General features: G+C 41.2%; 1 protein-coding gene across 1 annotated transcript in view; it reads right to left on the reverse strand.

Annotated features, from left to right (window-relative positions):
* Positions 1-4,879: 4,879 nt before the first annotated feature.
* LOC122797773 (microtubule-actin cross-linking factor 1-like) overlaps positions 4,880-19,360 on the reverse strand; it is an 899,011-nt gene continuing 884,530 nt past the window's right edge. Inside the window, exons 38-39 of the mRNA XM_044066295.1 lie at positions 15,477-15,597; positions 4,880-7,772 (exon numbers count right to left, since the gene is read on the reverse strand). Coding sequence (XP_043922230.1) covers positions 7,747-7,772; positions 15,477-15,597 — 147 coding nt within the window. The 3' untranslated portion in view covers positions 4,880-7,746. The remainder of the gene's footprint in view (positions 7,773-15,476; positions 15,598-19,360) is intronic.

A 19,360-nucleotide genomic window follows, 5' to 3' on the forward strand; every position in this document is an offset into this window, starting at 1 on the left:
GGCATAAATGCAATCTAAGCACTGGTTTTAGTACACCCCTGTTCATTTCTGTTTTTCACAGACATGGGTCATACTAGTGAAGAGTGGCATACTATTGCTGGTTGGCATCTGTGAATAGAGTGCAGGTACACATAGCATGCATAGTTCTACTATGCACACTTGTGGTTATGATAGGAGGAAGCATTGTATAAGCTATACAGCTCAAATAGGAGCAACTTAGTGAGGTATAATGTACGGGGTAGCTACTTAACAAGGTATATTATATATAATCTTAATAAGTCAATGTTGCCAGCTATGCTGTGCTCTGCTCTGCTGTTATATCTAAGCATGAGTAATAGAAAAAGGTTCACTCATTATGCATGAGAACAGAGATATGATCTGATAATGTGGGAATCTGGTTCTGATGGGGCTTCCATTGGTGGGATCATAGCAGCATCACTGTATGGTGGTGGTGAAAGTGTGGTTGTAAGAGCAAGGTTGCCTGCATTGTTAGGAACTCCTTTGCTGGTTGCAGCACAGATATGCTGCTTAACTTTGTATGCTGAGTAACAGAGCAGTGAGGGCAGAACTGCTTCACTGACAAGAACACCACCATCAGGGTGTAGACAGCTGGAGTCCCATAGGTTATTGCAGATGCAGTTGTGTTTGTACAGTCTTCTGGGGAGGGGGGTATCTACTTAAGTATACTCCACAGCATACATGGCAGCAGCCAAAGCTTATGAATACCATCCATTAACATGTATTTTTATTTAATACTTAAACATCTATATTGGAACCTCATTAGACTTTACAAAAATGAAACATGGATAATGTTTTAAAAAATCGCATACCTACATGCAGAAGAGTATGACTGAAATAAAAATATTTTCTCTGCTCATATCAAAAGCAAGCATTTTGTTTAATGCCAACCCCATAATATTTCACTGCTGAGGTGCTAGCTATAAGATAATAAGCAGAGCTAAGCTTCTCAGCAACAGTGATGGCCATTTAGGTTTAATACAAATGGCCAATGGAGTTGCAGAGAATAGGGGTTGAGTCAGAAGTAAGGCAGAGTGGTTTGTCAACTCCAGTTGCTGAACTCCTTTACATCTTCTAGGGAAGGCAACCTAGAAAGGGTGCTTGATACAGATATTTCATGAATATTTAGTTAACCAGGTCAATGTGCTTCACTGAACTAGTTAGAGAAGCAGTAATGTCAAACTGGGAATTGACTAAGCCCAGTGAATAGTTGCATGTACCATTCAGTATCAAAGCATTGCTGAAACTGATACAAAGGACCAGTTGGCATAATGGTTAAGGCCTTTGCCTCTCAAGCACAAAGTACAAGGTTTGATCCTGACCTCTGACTAATGCCTGTTTGGAGTTTGCATGTTCTCCCTGTGTCTCTGTGGGCTTTCTCCTACCTCTGAAAAACATGTTGAGTGTTTCCATCTCAAACTCACCAAAGAATGGAGCTGTGGGCAGCAGCACAGACTCTACATGGTGCCCCACAGAGGGAAGAGTTGTATAAACCAACTGCTTTGGGCATCTACTGTGGTGGGCAGTATCCTCATGATAGGAGAACACAGATCACTGAATGCATACTGTGGGAAGGCTAGCCACTCAGCGTAAAACATACAGCTTTAGGTGACATGAGTCTTTGTCAGTGATAAGTGGGTTGAGGATCTGGCCTACTCTGACCTATGCCAGGGACCCATGCTAATGATGGGAGGGGTGTATGTATCCCTATTGGCCAGTGTGTGCCATAAAGCCCAGCAGCCATGGTCATTAGCTACTGGTTGGCCAGTGTCCAGTTGCTTAGCTTGAGTTACCTGGGACAGCTCTGTTGAGTGAAAGTTGGATATAAAACCAGTCAACCTGCCAACTTGCCGAACATTAACTAAGAATTGCTACACTCAATGTAGGTTCACTGACAGGACAGAGCTTGGAAGTGGATAGCATGATGGTAAGGAAGAGGCTGGATATCCTATGTATCCAGGGGAAAAGATGTAAGAGTAGTGCAGTAAAGCCACTTGGCTTGGCATCCAGAGTCTACTACTCAGGAGGAGGAGGACAGGCAAGAAATGTTGTGGGAATTGTGGTGAGACAGAATCTTCAGGAGACAGTGAGGGATGTCATAGAAATAGTGTAGAACCTACTAGCTAAAACAGGACACTAATATTGGGACTGATAACAGGTGACCTAAATGCACATATCAGAAGACACAGAACATTATATGAGGACTGCCTGGGTCCACATGGGTGGGGCAACAGGAATAAAGAAAGAGAGGCCATTCTGGATTTCTGTCTGGCAAATGGATTGATAGTAGCCAACACATGGTTCAGAAAGAGAGACAGTCACCAGATCACATACAAGAGTGGCCAACATAAAACACAGGTAAACTTCCTCCTAGTAAGGAAAGGGTACAGTCAGCAATTGCAAAGTCATCCCAGTGAAACAGTCATCCCACAGCATAAACCACTGTTTGCCACAATCAACTGCAAGCAGTGGTCAGAGAAGACTCTGAGGTCAACAGAGACCAGACTAAAGACCTGGAAGTTGACTGGAGATAAAGCACAACAGTTCAAGGAATGACTCTGGGCTCTAGCACCTCAAGATGAAGAGGTGGAGTTGAAGAAGAATTCCAGTCCCTCAAAACAGCATGTGTGAGGACTACAGAACAGATATGTGGTTGAGCCAGGTATGGAAATAAGGTGCATAAGGAAAGGTGGTGATGGAATGCAGAAGTCCAGGAAGCCATCAAAAGAAAGGAGTGCAGGAGAAAGTAGGATATGGAAAAGATGGACCAGACTAGGAAGGAATACTGGTTGTCTAAGGAAGAAGCTACGAAAGGAATTGCAATAGCAAAAAACAAGGCACCAGAGGCAATTTACCAGCTTCTGAAAAGTAAGTCAGTAGATGGCACAAAGAAACTATATCAGGTTGCTAGGGAAAGACAGAAAGATAAAGAAAACAGTCAGATACCCTTCATAAGGGATGCCAGCAACAACTTATTCACCAGTCCACAGGATATCAAAGGCGGATGAAGGAATACTTCCAGCAGCTTCTGAATGAAGAAAACCACACAGAACCTGTACTGCCCCAGACACAGCCGATGATGAGAGAAGAGAAGGAGCCCACCAAAGAATAAGTAAGAACAGCACTAAGGAAAATGAAGTCAGGGGAAAGCAGCAGGCTCAGATGAGGTTATAGCAGATATGATAAAGATGCTGGGTGAGATAGCAGAGAAATGGCTCCTGAGGGTACTCATACCAGTGTGGAGAGGAAGGCATATCCCAGATGACTGGAGAATAAGCATACTAGTTTCAGTGTTCAAGACCAAATGGGACATTCACATCTGTGGACAGTACAGAGATAGCAAACTCCTGTCACCTTGCATGAAAGTTTTGGAGAGGGTGATTGTTAAATGAATATGCAGAGTAGTAGAAAGTAAGATGAGAGATGAACATTTTGGATTCAAATCAGGATGCAGCACAACTTACCTGATTTTTGCAGTGAGATGGATAATTGAGCTAGAGATGAGGAAAGAGTCCAACTGGGCATTCATAGACTTGGAGAAAGCATATGACAAGGTCCCAAGAAAGCTGATTTGGGAAGTCCTGCTGTGCTTCAATGTCCCAGTAACACTGGTAGAATAAGTGCAAGCTACATACAAGGACCCAATGCCTTGGTCTCCTAGTGGGGTTCCCAGTGGGAGTGGGTGTGCATCAGGGTTCAGCTCTGAGACCATTGCTGTTCCTATTTGTAATGGACTACATTAGCAAACAGGTAGGAGGGGACAGATTAACAAATTTGTTGTATGCAGACGATGTGGCATTACAGGTAGACTCTGAGCAAGAACTTCAGCAAAGGAGAGGGGAGTGGAATGCAAAACTAAATTAACGTGGGATGAAACTGAGTACAGATAAGACAGTTGTAATGGCAGCAAATGGTGGAGTTCAGAAGAAGCCGAGAAATAAGATAGAAGGGAAAACAGTGGAAAAGGTTAACAGCTTCAGGTATTTGGGAGGGGTGGTTGAGCAGAAGGGAAGTCTGAATGAAGAGGTCAAAGCTAGAATCAGAGGGTCTGCAGCCAACTGGCACAGAGTATCAGGTGTAGTGTATGACAGAAGAATTTCAAAGAAGCTGAAAAGTAAGGTGACAAAACAGTGGTGTGACCAGTACTACTGTATGGTATGGAAACCTGCCAAAGGTAGGTAAAGGCAGAACATCTGAGGAAGCTAGAAATGATGGAGATGAGGTGCTTGAGGTGGGTGGTAGGATACACACTGTGGGGCAGACGAAAAAATGAGGACATAAAAGCAGAAGCCAAAGCAGGGCAATTGCAGAAAAGGTCAAAGAGAACAGATTACAGTGGTCTGGGCACATGTGCAGAAAAACAGAAGACAATCTGGTGAAGAAGATTTGGGACAGACAAGAAGAAGGTGAGAAGAAACAAGAAGGTCCAGCAAAGAGGTGGATGGATTGTGTGAGAGAAGACTGCAACAGTCAGACATAAGTGTTGAAGAAGACAAGAGAGTGGCATTGAATAGAGAGAGATGGTGACAGTTGACATGATACCTTGACCCCATGTGGAAAATGGGGAAAAAGGAGGTTGATGATGATGATGATGAAACTGATAAAGTAAATTAAAAAGAAAATTAATCTGTATAGGCCAGGTAAAGAAGGAACACTACACTGCTCTTTCTGCACTCTGTGTACCTCATTCTGACTAATTCACTGGAGTACAATGTATACCTTTTAAATTCTCTGCTCAAGAATTCTGTAAAAAGTCAAAAATAATTGGACAAAGTCCAAAAATTGCGTCAGTTTTTAAATATTACTCTAATTAATATAAAAAGTTAATAGAACAACAGGTCAATGTGCATTTTTTATGAAAAAAAGTATGAAAGTCTAATGTCTGGCATTATTGACCTACTGTAATCTTTAGTAATTTACCAGAAAAATCAGCAATTTTGTGAGGAACAGGGCAAAAACCTGAATTGAAATTAGGGGATTCTGAAAAAAAAATGACAGTTGAGTGGTATGGTGCAGTGCTGGGCTGTAATGCTGCCTGCCCTGTGCATCAGCCTTGGCAGATTGCATTTATAAATTTCAAGGATGTCCTCCAGGATACACTTGCAACTAAGTATAACTTTTTTGAACTGGCCCTTAAACTTTTTTGTTGTTCTTGCTAACAGTTACCATCACTGAAGCTTGCAATTACTCATTTATCTAGGACACATGAGCACAGATTGTAACAGATTATCTTGTATCTTCCAATTTCAAAATTAAAGACTACATGAAAAAAAAAAAGCGCAGTTCAAAATGTTTATGCTATCTGTCTATCTTGCTTGAATGCACAGTGAAAATCTACAATTGTCTTCTTTCAGTATCCCTTCCAATACTGTGACTGAGAAAGCTATTGTTTATGCATAAACATGGATGCGGACGAGAGATGAGCTCATAAGAAAATAAACTGCTCTGAACATACCTAGTAATAAATTTGAAAGTTTCTGCCAATATTAATTCCACTCTTAAAACACTTATCCCAGTTTTGCACTTAAGAAAAAAAATCCCTCCAGCTAAATAATGGTGAGTCTAGCAAACAAAAGAAATTCCATCCATCTGAACAGTAGTAGTTCTAATGCTACACATTAGAGTTCTGTTAACATTTATTATGAAAAGTTAGATTACTAAGAGCAGACTTTCCAGAGGAACTAAACCTAAAAGTGCTACATTTTCTAAGTATTCACCCAAGAATGTGCCCCAGTCTTACTAACTGATTTATTGTTTTGTCTTCCAAATGGTGTCTATATAGTAAGGCATTTGGATTCTGTTTGGATTACTGTACTAGTCTATGAGCTTCCTCTATGAAATATGATGTATGGAATATCCCGCAGGCTGCTGTCAGATTCATAGAGCATTCTACTGCAAAAATATCTGTTAATTTTAATGTCTTTACAATGTGATTGGGACAGCATGTTTTCAATGCAGACTAAATTCCAGAAGGTAAGCCTGGTTTCACTGTATTGTATTTGAAAAAGTAAAATACATAATTAATCACACAATTTCCTGGTAGCTCACAAAACACGATATAGCCTTGCAGCTCACCACACTGCCTTTCAAGTGATACATATTATAGTGGTACATCAAATCTGGATCACCTGTGAAACTCCACTTTTCTTATCCTTCTTATCCTAGATGTTTGAATACTAAAGGATGACAGGAAGACGTGTGAGCTGTAGAAAAACTGGGAAGTACTGGATGGACTGGAAAGAAGGAGAAGAAGGCACTAAAGGCAGGGATGAAACAGATGATGTCAATCTGCAGGAGAGGAAGAGTCGCAAGAAAATGATGAGAAATAAAAGGAAGCAATAGGAAGGTTAGTGGGAAACCCGTTCATTTAAAAATAATTTGTCACTTACACATCTTTGACTTCCCAGAGCTGTCAGAATATGTCTGGAGATGGCTTTATGGTTGCAAAACAGTTCTGCTACTGACCAGTATAAGTTTTCAGAGTCACTCATGCAAAAGAAAGTCTGCAAAGCTCCTGTGGTTTAAGTTTTAACACTTTTGCAGAAGGCACATTCATCATCCTTTGCAGTCACTAAGTTCATGCCCAGATTTATACTTTGTGGTTTCACAATCAGACTCATTTATCCACTTAAATATGAACAGTATAGCTTTATCCTCTATTATTGATATGTTTCTTTGTTCAAATTGGTTTTACTCAGCACAGAATCAGAGATACATATTCACATTTTGTGTTTATGGGCTCAGTTAACTTGTTTATAAATCAATATATATAGATTCATTTAAAATGTGTTTTTTTTTCCAAATGAGGTTTTCTGTTTACACATACCTCAGAATTTGCAACTATGTTATTACTGCACATGCAACTATATGCTCAACTTTATAGTACTCTTTTATTTGGACTGTGCAGTATAACCCACATAATTTAAATTACTCATTTTCACTAAATGCTACACATAAATGTCTCACAGTATAGACTCTGGTTTTATGTCCAGGTATCTTGCTAATAATAGCTGAAAATTCTGAGCTGCAGAGTCAAGAAAAAGAAGTTCCACATATAAATATGGTTTTAGCAAACAGTATGAGAGAAGTCCCTGCTTCTGGCATTCTCATCCTGAACTACAAGTTATAGAAGAAAGAAGCAAAAAACTATTCTGAACTTTACAAATGGTTCCTCCTTGTCACTTGCCCAAGGTTCATTTTTGTAGTTTGTGCATGCTGATTAGGCATCACAATCACACAATTATTAGCAGGTAATCAAAACAACATTCCTTCCATCAAAGAGAGCTCTTTTCAAACACAAGAAGAAAGATATTACAGTACAAGAGTCTTCAAGTTTCATGGATTTTTTCCTGTTTAGAAATGCATCCATGGGATGACACTGAGAAATATCTAAGTATCACAACAATTTCCTCATTTTACTTTGGCCCTTAGGATGTGACTACACAGCTTCTATATGAAAGGCAGTATAAAACACCTGAGAGTAAAAGGAATGCTGCATATTTGTATAATCATTTCACCAAAAATTCTTTGCTGTCCACGGAAGCCCCTTTCAGTGACCCTTGGAGTCTGAGTGTACAGCTAGTCTGTCACTAAACTCAGTCTTAGAGACCAGGAAAGAGGTATTTTCTGCACACTTGTACGCGCTGCATTTTGTAGCTGCTGATTTGGACGACTGCTGTTCTGGTCTGCTGTTCTCTGTTGATTTGCTCAATTCAGGGCTTGAAGCATTCATGTATTGGATTCCCCTTTACATTCTAAGGACAAAAAAAGAAATCAAGTTACAATGTTTTATTAGTTCTTTTATTTTCCAAAATTATTTTATTACTTTTCACATGTAACATACATATTAAATCACATATGTTATGACAGATGCTGCATTCAAACAATGACCAAGCTGCAACTTTTAATGTAACACATGTACTCTGAGCTACCGAAGTTGATGAAAGTCCATAAAGCATTTGAATGATTACTGTAAGTCTTCACAACTGACTACCTGCTATGCTCAAAAATATGAAAAGTCCAGATTTGTAAGTTAACTAGAAACTGCTGCAGTTATAAGCATCTGACTCAAGACTCTGATGTTATAGTTTGCAAAGAAATGCTTGAAACTGTGGTGGGATTAAAAAAAGTTTACAGCTTGATACAGAAAACAATGCCCATAGGTGCAAGGAGTAGTCAAAGCTAAGTATAGAGTGCAATAATACAGTAATGCAGTGTCCATCACTGTTTATAGAATCACTGCATGCTAAGCTAAATGGCTTGCAGCTGACCAGAAGCTGTTTATATTCAGCACCATCTGCCTCTGTATGGCCTAGTGCCCATTTCAAAAAAAATGTTTAGACAGGACTGAGACAGATGGCAGATAGCTCTGCAGCTCATTACTAAATGCCATACTATATCTCTATCTAAATTCATCTAGTATTTCTGGTATACTAGAAACATTCTTCTTTTTCCTTAGAGAAAAGATTTCTTTTAAAATATGGTTTTGTTTATTCATTTTGACCTTTTCTTAAGACTTTCCCAGAACTAATGAAATAGGGTTTAAAACTTTTGATGATTCACAGACAGCACTCAAGGTGATTAAGGAGTGTGATCCTGCAAGCAGATATGGAAGTGAGCTGGTGTGGAAGTTGTGGAAGAGAGAAGGCCTAATCCATTTCCAATATTAAGGTCAATGTTGGTGCAGAAGCAAAAGTTGTTGCAAGCTTTTGGTCAAATTATGAGATGACAGTAGTTTTCTGTATGATTTTCTTGATGAAATTGAGTGATGGCATAGTAATTTTGTAAATGGGGAAGTTAATCATCATGTTTGTTCATATGATGGATTTTTTTTTTTTGAGGAACTACTCCAAAGCTAAGACTATTTGTATAGTTTATTGAGTTTATCACTGCATCCGCGGTGGTGCAGCGCTAGTGTTGTTGCCTCACAGCAAGAGGTTCTCCCGTTCGATTCCCAGCTGGAGTGCAGGGAGTGCCTTCTGTGTGGATTCTGCATGTCCTCCCCATGGTCGAGTGGCGTTCTGAAAGACATGCGTGAATGGGCGTGCCTTCATTGAAGGTTGGCCATCGAGCTGGCAACTCAGCACTGTAAAAATCTACTGCCAATCATTAGCGGACCGGAGTTCCACTGTGGCGACCCCTAACTGGGAAAAAGCCGGAAGACAAACAACAACAACAACATTGAGTTCATCACTGCATTTTTAAAAGTGAGGTTTGAAATGATGGTCACTGTACTGTGGCAATGAAAGGAGTTTACAACAAGCTATTATAGACAATGTTAGAGAGTTTCCTTTTCAAGACATAAACCTTCATTTTCATAGGTGGACATATATCTGACTGCCTGTAGTTTCTTGGGGTTTGTCTTAATGGTTTTATAATACTGATTATCTGGGTTGCCTTAAGAACTATGATATTAGATTTGTATGTAAACAAATTCATCATCATCATCATCATCATCATCATCACTGACTCCCTTTTACGAATTCTTTACATGGAGTTGGGGTGACGCTTCATTTGTTGCCACTTCTGTTTATTCAAAACTACTCTCCCACCTCCTTCAACAGTCATACCTGCTTTTTTAGGCCTTCCCTTATGCAAGCCATACATCTTTTGGCTGAAAATCTTTGTCTCCTCATGTCTTCTTATCTCTCCCAAATCTGCTTTAGTGAATTGTCTTTTGATATCCTGCACATATGACTGAACACCGTAATCTGTTCTTCTCGACCTTTCTTTTAACTTGGGCTACTTTGGCTTCTGCTCTAATGTCCTCATTTCTTTGTCTATTACAGAGTCTGCATCCTACTGTCCATCTCAGGCACTTCAAGTCTGTCACCTAAAGCTTCCTGAACTGCACTGCTTTCACTGTCCAGGTTTCTGTGCCATACAGAACAACGGTCCACCACGGTTTTGTGTGCCTCATTTTTCAACTTCTTTGGTATTCGTCTGTCACTAAGTTCCCCTAACACTTTGTGCCATTTAGCTGCAGCAGGTCTGATTATAGCTTTGATTTCCTCATTTAGACTTCTCTTTTGCTTAACCACATCTCTCAGACACCTGAAGCTGTTAATCTCTTCTACTATTTTCCCTTTCGTCTCAATTTTAAGCTGCTTCTGATTTCACCCATTTATTGTCATAACCACTGTCTTGTCTGTACTCAGTTTCATCCCTTATGATTTCAGGTTTGCATACCAGTCCTTAGTCACTGGCTAGATGTTCAGAGTCTGCATATAATGCCACGTTGTCTGCCCCCCAAAATACTAACATCTTACAGGAAAGTCTAACATGGACAAATGACCGATGCCAAAGTCATAGCTTAAAACTCAGTGCAAGAAATGCATAACTGTACTGTTTGGGAAGTCGGCCACTCAAGGAAACTACCTCAGTGATAAAATTCCCCTAAAAGTAGACACATTAGTCAGGGATTCGAGGACTCATGTAGGCATTAACCTGGCATTTGACCAACATTTGTCTGAAGTACTAAGAAAATAATTCCATGTGACTCAACATATAAGTAAGGCAAAGTCATTGTGTCACTGTACTCAGCCCTTATCAGATCCATCACTGAGTATAATGCCCCCTTCAGTACATACCTAACCAGGCACATGCAGCAACTGAAACATCCACAGAGGTTTCTCACAAAACAATACAGGGTGTAAACAAAATGCCCTGTGCAGATTGCCTCAAAGCCCTATCTCTATACTCTGTTCCTATAGACTGCTGAGATGCAATTCATGCCTGGCATACAAGGCATTCTTGGGTTCCACTCTGGTGGACTTTTTTGCATATCTGCAAAAGTAACAGTACCAGAACTACTAGATCCAGGGCTTTAAACTTTGCTTGCAACTTAAACAGGATATGCTAGAGAGAAATTCTCTGGAATAGGCTTCCCACCCATGTGAAACAGAGCCCTTCTCTAACCCTATTCAAGTACAACCTAAACCAGTGGATGGGAAATTAGAAATTCACCCCTATTGTGGCACCTGTGTCTCTGATGTACTATGGCAGCCATTAAATCATGCCCTAACTTACACCCCTTAAAATAACCTAAGGCACAATCACTCTTGGGATACATTTGGGTTGCATGGCTAGGCTTATAAATGCCCCCCCCCTCCAGTAGCAAGCCTAGTATACACCTATGAACCTATACAGCAGCTGATCTATCCCCTAAGACATATTTGTTGAAGTAGTCCATCACCAGAATGAACAGCAGCTTGAATCTGAGCTCTGATGCACCTCCACCCCCACAGGGAACCCCTTTGTCAGTCCAAACTCTTTTGTTATCAGGTCCCTATACATAGCTTCCACTAATTGCATCAATGTTTCTGGGACTCTGAACCACCACAGCACTCCCCATATCAGCGTTCCTGGAACTTTGTCATACAATTTCTCCAAGTCATGGAATGTTGGAATCTTTTCTCATCTGCACTTTCTTTTCCGCTATTTGTTTCACGCCAGGCTTTGGGTTAGTTGTACTGCATTCTGACCTGAATCTGAAATGCTCAATTCTCATCTTACTTTTCACTGTTCTGTGTATTTGTTTATCAGTCATCCAATCCAGCACTTCCATGCAGTATGAGAGGAGTCTGATGCCTCTATACTGCCCACAGTTGTGAACCTCCCCTTTGTCCTTGTACACTGGCACTAGAATGGTTATTCTCCAGTCATATGGGATGCATCCCTCTCTCTCCATACTATGATGAGTGCCTGCAAGAGCTATTTCAACTCTAAACCCCCCAAATCCTGATCATAGCTACACTAACTTCATCTGAGCCTTCTGCTTTCCTTAACTTTATCCTCCTTAGTGCACTTCGTACTTCCTCTAGGGTGAGTTCATCTTTCTCCTTCAGGGTAGGCTATGTATGAGGCGCTGCATGTTCTTCATTCAGAAGCTTCTTGAAGTACTCCTTTCATCCGCCCATGATATTATTTAAGTTGCTGACTTCCCTAATGAATGATGTTTGCCGACTATCTCCTTTGACCTTCTCTTGTTGCCTCGCAACTTGCTAGACCTTGCTAGAATTTGCTACACTTTCTTTGAGCCATCTGCTAAGTCACTTTCTATATGCTGGGACTCAACAGTCAATCAAATAATAAGTCTGCTTAAAACTGAATGAAACTTGCTTCTGATGCTGCATTTTAATAACAAGATAGAAGTAAGGCACCATAAAACCGAATTAAACATTTGCTGGTGCTGCTCTGTACCAAGTATTTTAGTTAACAAGACAGCTGCTCTGAGAAACAACAACAAAAATATACTTTTACTGTTCTTTTTCTGATGGTCCCACACTGGCCATGCTAATATACTCTAATGAGCATCGTAGCAGCTTCAAATTACATGTACGAGTGTGACCTCTTATGCTTGTGCAACCACCCACAGAATCATAGCATCACAGGATCATAAGACATTACTAGGCTAATGGCCCTAGGGCCATTACAAGCCTAGTCAAGTTCTACCCTTATTTCCATGATCAGCTGGTCTTAGGCTTCTAAAGACAAGGGCCAGCTATTCATCCACAAAAGCATCAATATTTGGAAACACATTTTGGGAAAAAAAATGAAAATGAAAAAAAAAACAGAAGTAGCAGGAACATAAAACAAAAAGCAGATGGTAGCTTTATTAATCCAATCTTATTCTAAAACAGCTGCACTTGGAGGATTATACTGTAAATGCATAAAGGAGTAGATGGTTTTATGCTTCTGGAGCCAAGAACTGCTAGTCACCATTGTATGCAAAGAAACATAATTTGGGCTGAAAATTAAACCCACAAGTAGCAAGAAAAAATAGGTTGTAGGATCACAAAACCAAACTCCTGTTTGATGAGACAGCCAGACTAGGAGATAACCCCATTTTTAAAGTAAAGATTTTGGTTTATACATTTGCGATTGCTAAATTGCATTTGTTCCCTTGAAAAGTGACTTAAGAAATTTTTAAAATAGTACCTGTTGTCTAGAAAAATTATTTAAGAAATTGTTCCAAACTTGTACCCCAAATATGTTAATGCAGGTTACAGGATAGTGCTGTAATGCACCATGTCAGGGAATGGGCAATTCATATTTTATCCACACTGGGGAACACTGTTTGGTCATGAAGGCACAGCCTGAATGATAAAATGAGAGCTTCCTTAGTATGGGTAAATATATGAATTACCTATATCCCAGTAAAGGTGTAGTGAGCAATTATCCACAGCTGTGTGTGGCTGTATCAGGATTTATTCATGGCTGGTGTGGTTTTATCATGAGAGTGAAGCCCGAGTGATTAAACAAAGTCAACCGTGGGTAAAACTTTTTAAACCCACAAACAGGAGTGAATGAAAATAGGTTTCTGTTTGTTTAGTCTTGCAACTTCTTCTTCTTTCGGCTGCTCCCGTCAGGGGTCGCCAAAGCAGATCAACTGTTTCTATTTCTTCCTGTCTTCTGCATCTTGCTCTGTCACACCAACTACTTGCATGTCCTCTCTCACCACATCCATAAACCTTATCTTAGGCCTTCCTCTTTTCCTGTTACCTGGCAGCTTCATGCTTAGCATCTTTTTCCCAATATACTCTGCATCCCTCCTCAGCACATGTCCAAACCAACGTAATCTTGCCTCTCTGGCTTTGTCTCCAAACCTTCCAACCTGGGCTGACCCTCTAATATACTTATTCCTAATCCTGTCCATCCTCGTCACACCCAGTGCAAATCTTAACATCTTCAACTCTGCCACGTCAAGCTCTGACTCCTGCCTTTTTGTTAATGCCACTGTCTCCAACCCATAGGTTCATAGGTAGGTACTAGGCTATTGGCCCTAGGGCCTATACAAGCCTAGCCAAAAAGGTACCCTGGCTTTTGCCACCCAAGAAAATTATTTTCCTGTGCCCCTGTCAAGCAGAACCACAGAAGGGATCCCCGGGGTGAATATAACATAGCTGGTCTCACTACCCTCTTGTAGACCTTCCCTTTCACTCTTACTGGTACTCGTCTGTCACAAATCACTCCTGACACTCTTCTCCACCCACTCCATCCTGCCTCTACTCTCTTCACCACTCTTCCACACTCACCATTAATCTGAACTGTTGATCCCAAGTATTTAAACTCATCCACCTTTGCCACCTCTACTCCCTGCATCCTCACCATTCCTCTATCCTCCCTCTCATTCACACACATATATGCTGTCTTAGTCCTGCTGACCTTCATTCCTCTTCTCTCTAGAGCATATCTCCACCTCTCCAGGGTCTCCTCCACCTGTTCCCTACTCTCACTACAGATCACAATGTCATCTGCAAACATCATAGTCCATGGGAATTTTAGTCTTGCAAAATGTACCTAATTTTTCTTATATTTTGCTCTGTCCCTTAGCAAATGCCAATAGCTCAATGGTACTTCAGTGACCAGGCTGCTTTCTATTGGCATATTCTTGATTTACAACCGGCACGCTGATTGGGCTGTCCAATCAGTGTGCTTGTTTTTGAATAGTAATGAACACATATTGTATAAATGCCATTATACAATGGCATTATTTCTTAAAAAGAAATGCTTTAACTTTTTAAATAATCTGTTGTGGTTCTATTTCCCTCCATTGATGGAAGTCAGTATTGCATGTGTCTGCCCTTGAATGTATCAAAGCATTTACAGTATACAGCTGGAATGCAGTTTATGCCAGTATAAGCATTGCTGCTATACATTGATGAATCCATAATATTAAGTAGTAAGATTAACAGACTGAAAAGCATCTCAGAGAAGCCTTTCAAAATTGTATTTCAGTTTTTGCAGGTGCAGTGGTTAAAATAAAAAAATATATATATATCCCTTGGATTCAAAAATGTTGTGTTGTGGCCTCATAAACTGTCTACTATAGGAAGGTCAATTTACTCAACTGTGGAAAATGCAAGTCTGAGACATGTTTAGCCACAGTGAGGAAGACTATTATTGACTAATTTGCTTATTTCTGAATTTCCCTTAATTACCACCAGTTCCACAGGGTTCCATGCTGGGCCCATTCCTCTGTGGTATCTTCTCAGAAGTCAGAACCAATGTTAAACGACTGACTGACTAAGCTCACAGATGACTGCAAACTGGGAGCAGTCATAGAATCTCCCCAAGGAGCAAACACCCTAAGGTGTTAAAGGTGTTCATTTTAGTTGCCAAGAGCCCTGCTAAATGAAACATTTTGCTGTTTAATTTTTGTCAGACTCATTATACTTTTATCTACACCAGTGCTAAATAAACATGTCTAAAAATTCCTCATAGTATTTATGCTGTTTTCTAACTAATGTTTAGTTGATCAGATTCCCATTTCAGGTAGTATATTGTAATTATCTTCAACTAGACACTTTTTTTTTTACCTTAAGAAATATACATATTGACTCCATCTTAGATTAGAATGTAAAGAAAATTATTAATAATCCACTCCAGACATACACATATGAAATGTTTTTCTGGAAAACAAAAGCTAAACAGCAAATGCAATATATTTTACTTACCTGTTGGAGCTGGAGTTGGACAGTCTTCTGCTGCTTTAAACTTAAATTCGACTCCATCAGAAACTGGGGAACTTTGTGGTCGACAGCTCCTGTCTCCAGAGCGACTCCTCCTCAGTAGGGACTAAGAAAAGCAACAATAAAGTTACATGCAGATTAACACTGTCTCTGTACTACTTCAGAAGAACAGACTTTGAATGTAATGGACAATTGCTTGATTTACCTGGTATTCCCACCACATTCAACACCTACTCACCATATTCTAGATAGCGTCTTTTGCTTATATATTTACTTAATTTTGTTTACTGGGTTAGAGCACTGATGAAATTTGGCAACTTGTAGGATCAGCCTGGGCGGCCTCTCCAGTTGTTGCAGGTGTCTAGTGAGGTACATGCCAAATGCGGCATTGTACTCAATGATTGGCGTAATGAGGGAAGAGTAGAGGGAGACAATGACCTCTTTCTTCCTGGATACAAAACCCTTAATAATGAGATGTGCCACATAGAAGGACTTTCTGACCACAGTGGCAATGTGGTGGTCAAAAGAGAGGTTGCTGTCAAACTGTGTTCCCAGATCTCTTATAACGCCTTCTGTGTTCAGTGGACTACCACTGATGTGGTAATTCATGGGAACCATGTTTTTCCCAAAGGGGATGACAATACATTTTTTGGCATTGAGCTTAAGGCCATGGTTCTGACACCAGTCATTGGTCTCAGCAAGGCCTTTCTGTAGGATGTCAACATCACTTGAGGAGTTAATAATAGCTCCCAATCATCTGCAAACTTTGTCAGCCAGGGTCCCTTCGTGTTGGCCTGGACTTCAGAGAAGTAGATACCAAACAGGAGAAGACCCAGGACCAAACCCTGTGAGACTCCACTCGTGAATGGTCAGCAGACTTACTTGGAGTCAGCTACTTCCACACTGTGGGTTCTATCTGTGAGCCAGTTTGCAACCCACCTGGTGATATAGGGGTTGATGCCTAGCTTAGTGAGTTTTTGTATGATTCCTGTGTGGGAAATGGTATCAAAGGCCTTGGCCAGATCAAGGTAGGCTGTATGAACCACCTTACCTTCATCCACAGCTCTGGTGACTGACTCAAAAAAGTCGACCAGGTTGAGCAGGCATGATCTACCTTTCACAAAACCAAACTGTGTGGGATCCAGAGTTTGGAGATTCCCTATATCCTTGTTTATTAGGTCCATGATGATGCATTCCATAGCTTTGCATATCAGACTTCTCAGGCTATTGGGGCAATAGTTCCCAGGGTCTGTAGTCATTCCTCCTTTGTGGACAGGGATGACTGTAGCAGTGCACCATTCTGTAGGGAAAAAGCCTGAGGTGAGGCTGTGATTGAACAGGGCACACAGGTGAGGTGCCAGTTCACTTTGTAGTTCATGTAGAACACAGCCAGGGATATTGTCAGGTCCCATAGAAGCTGTATACGTGGTCTTGGACAGTGCTGTTTTAATCTGTGCAGCAATAATACTGGGTGCCTGGCAATCTACTAGTATTGTGATTGGTCCTTTTGGGGGGGGGGTAAAGCTGGAACTGAATCTGTCGGTCAGTTTATTGGCAATATCTGTTGGCTCGGTCTAGGAGGTACCATTGTGCAGTAGGTCAGAGCAAATCTCGGTAATGCCGTGGAGATTCTTTACACAACTGTAGAAGGCCTTGTGGTTGTCTTTAATATCTGCTGCAATTCTGTTTTCATAGGCAGCTTTAGAGGATTTGATGAGGGATCTCAACTTTTTGTTGAGGCTGATAAGGGAGTTTTTCCAGTCTTGGGACTTCACCTTTATTCTACATCAGTTTCCTCCTTCTGTTGTAGAGTTTGTTTATGGCAGGGGACCACCAGATTGGCTTCCTTTTTTTGGAGGAGAGTGTCTTGGTTCTATTGGGTATGGCGAGATCCATGCATTTGTGTGTGTATTCCTACAGTGCATTGGTGTATGATTTGGCAGTCATGCAACTATTCTCCATTTGCATGGGTGCCGTGAAGTTAGCCACCTCCATTTTTAGGGGCCCGAAGTTAGCTTTCTAGAAGTTTTTCATGGTGGTTACCTTTGCGGGGGTGGGGGCTGGGGTGGGATGGATGTGGATTTCCAAGGTGATTAGTTTGTAGTTGGATCTAACCAGGGAGGAGTTGAAATGGTCGCCCATGTTAGTAATGACCAGGTCAAGGATATTGCTACCTCTAGTGGGGGTAAGAACTAGCTGGTCCAGGGCACTGGAATTAATGAATTCTAAGAAACGTTGGGCAACTGTATTGGTACATGAGTAGTTTTCCCAGTTAATGGAGGGGTAGTTAAAGTTTTCCGGTATGATAGTGTTAGGTTGGACCCTAATATTCTCCAGGGTGCTTAGCAATGTGGACTGTAAGTCTTGGGACATGGTTGGGGACCTATAGCAGGCTACAACTGGAATCACTGTCTTACCCAATGTTATCTGCACCTTAAGTATCTTTGATGCGTTATGTTGGGCTACCAGTCTGGAAGCATGCACATCATTTATGAATATGGAAATACCACCGCCTTTGGAGTTTCGGTCCAAGTTCTGGGGCCGAAAGGTGTGGGATGACTTATAGCCTGGTAGTGCAGGGGTGCTTTCTGCTGCTTTGAACCAGGTCTCTGTTACAGCACAAATGTCGATGTTCTCCATTTTAAGGAGTACTTTGAGTGAGTGCATTTTGAGATTTAGACTTCTAGCATTGAGCAGCATGACCCTCAGACTGCATTTGTAGCTGTTACAGTGGTAATTTGGTCTTTGGAACACCACCTAAAAAAGGCACTATAGGGGTGGCAAGAGTCTTGGCTAGTATCCGGAAGCCCAGGGGTGACAGATGTAGGCCATCTCTGGCAAAACATCGAGGTCTGTCAATCATATCATCCCAGGCAGACAGATGCTTGATCCCCTTAGAATGACACCAGAAACTTAGCCAATTGTTGAAATCAATCATTTTCTGCTTGTACTGTGGTATCATTCTGGGTGATGGTAGGATGTTTCTGAGGGCTAGGGTCATACCCGCGTGGGCTACATAATCCAAGAGCTCCTCCATGTCTCTTTTCATGTAGTCCAGGGAGGTACGTCTTAGGTCATTTACACCCACATGTACAATGACGGTCATATTCGTACCTGTTGTTGAGGGACCTGAGTGCGTGCGTTATGTGGTGGATCCTGGCACTTGACAGGCAGCTGACTGTTACTTTGTCTTTATTCAACCTAGTGAGTGGGACATCAGTGTGCCTCACTATCGAGTCACCTATGACTAGTATGTTGGGTATGCTGTTTTGCCTTAGGGGCTTTGGTTGAGTGGCACACTGTTTAGGAGAGTAATGTGTCTCGTGATTAGTGTTGTGTTGTGGTGGTTGAGTCTGTTTCTGCCTTGGAGGTCTCTGCTGTTTGGGTAGATTTTTATTGAGAACCTCCACAAAGGTGGGTGTGTGATTTGTGTTTTTATGTGAAGGCAGTGCTGGTGTGTTTTCTGGAGAGCTATGTGTTCCATGTGGTGTGGTGCAAGTGTTGACCTTCTCCTCTTGACCAGCTATTCCAGTCTTGGCTGGAGAATGCGTGGCTTCCAATTTGGATATATATGTGCATCTCTCACAAGTCTGAGTGTTGGGAGGTAAAAGGAGAGGGTTGTCAGTATACATGAGGCAGTTGCTACATTGCCTCAGGATGCCCAAGTTCACCAGGTTAATAGGAAAAAGCACAGGGAACTCTCCTTTAGACATGCCTGGAGGGGTGGGCATTAATAATAAGTACTGGAGCTTTTTCCTTGTAGAACGTTTAGTGCTGGTAGCACTTTTGTGTGCCACAATAATTGCTACAAAAAGTCTGGTAAAGTGCTAGACTAATAAGCTAGTAAAAGTGCAGGAGAGGAGAGAACT

The sequence above is a fragment of the Protopterus annectens genome, chromosome 3.part1 (genome assembly GCF_019279795.1).
Source record: "Protopterus annectens isolate FY-2018-M chromosome 3.part1, PAN1.0, whole genome shotgun sequence".
Lineage (NCBI taxonomy): Eukaryota > Metazoa > Chordata > Ceratodontiformes > Protopteridae > Protopterus > Protopterus annectens.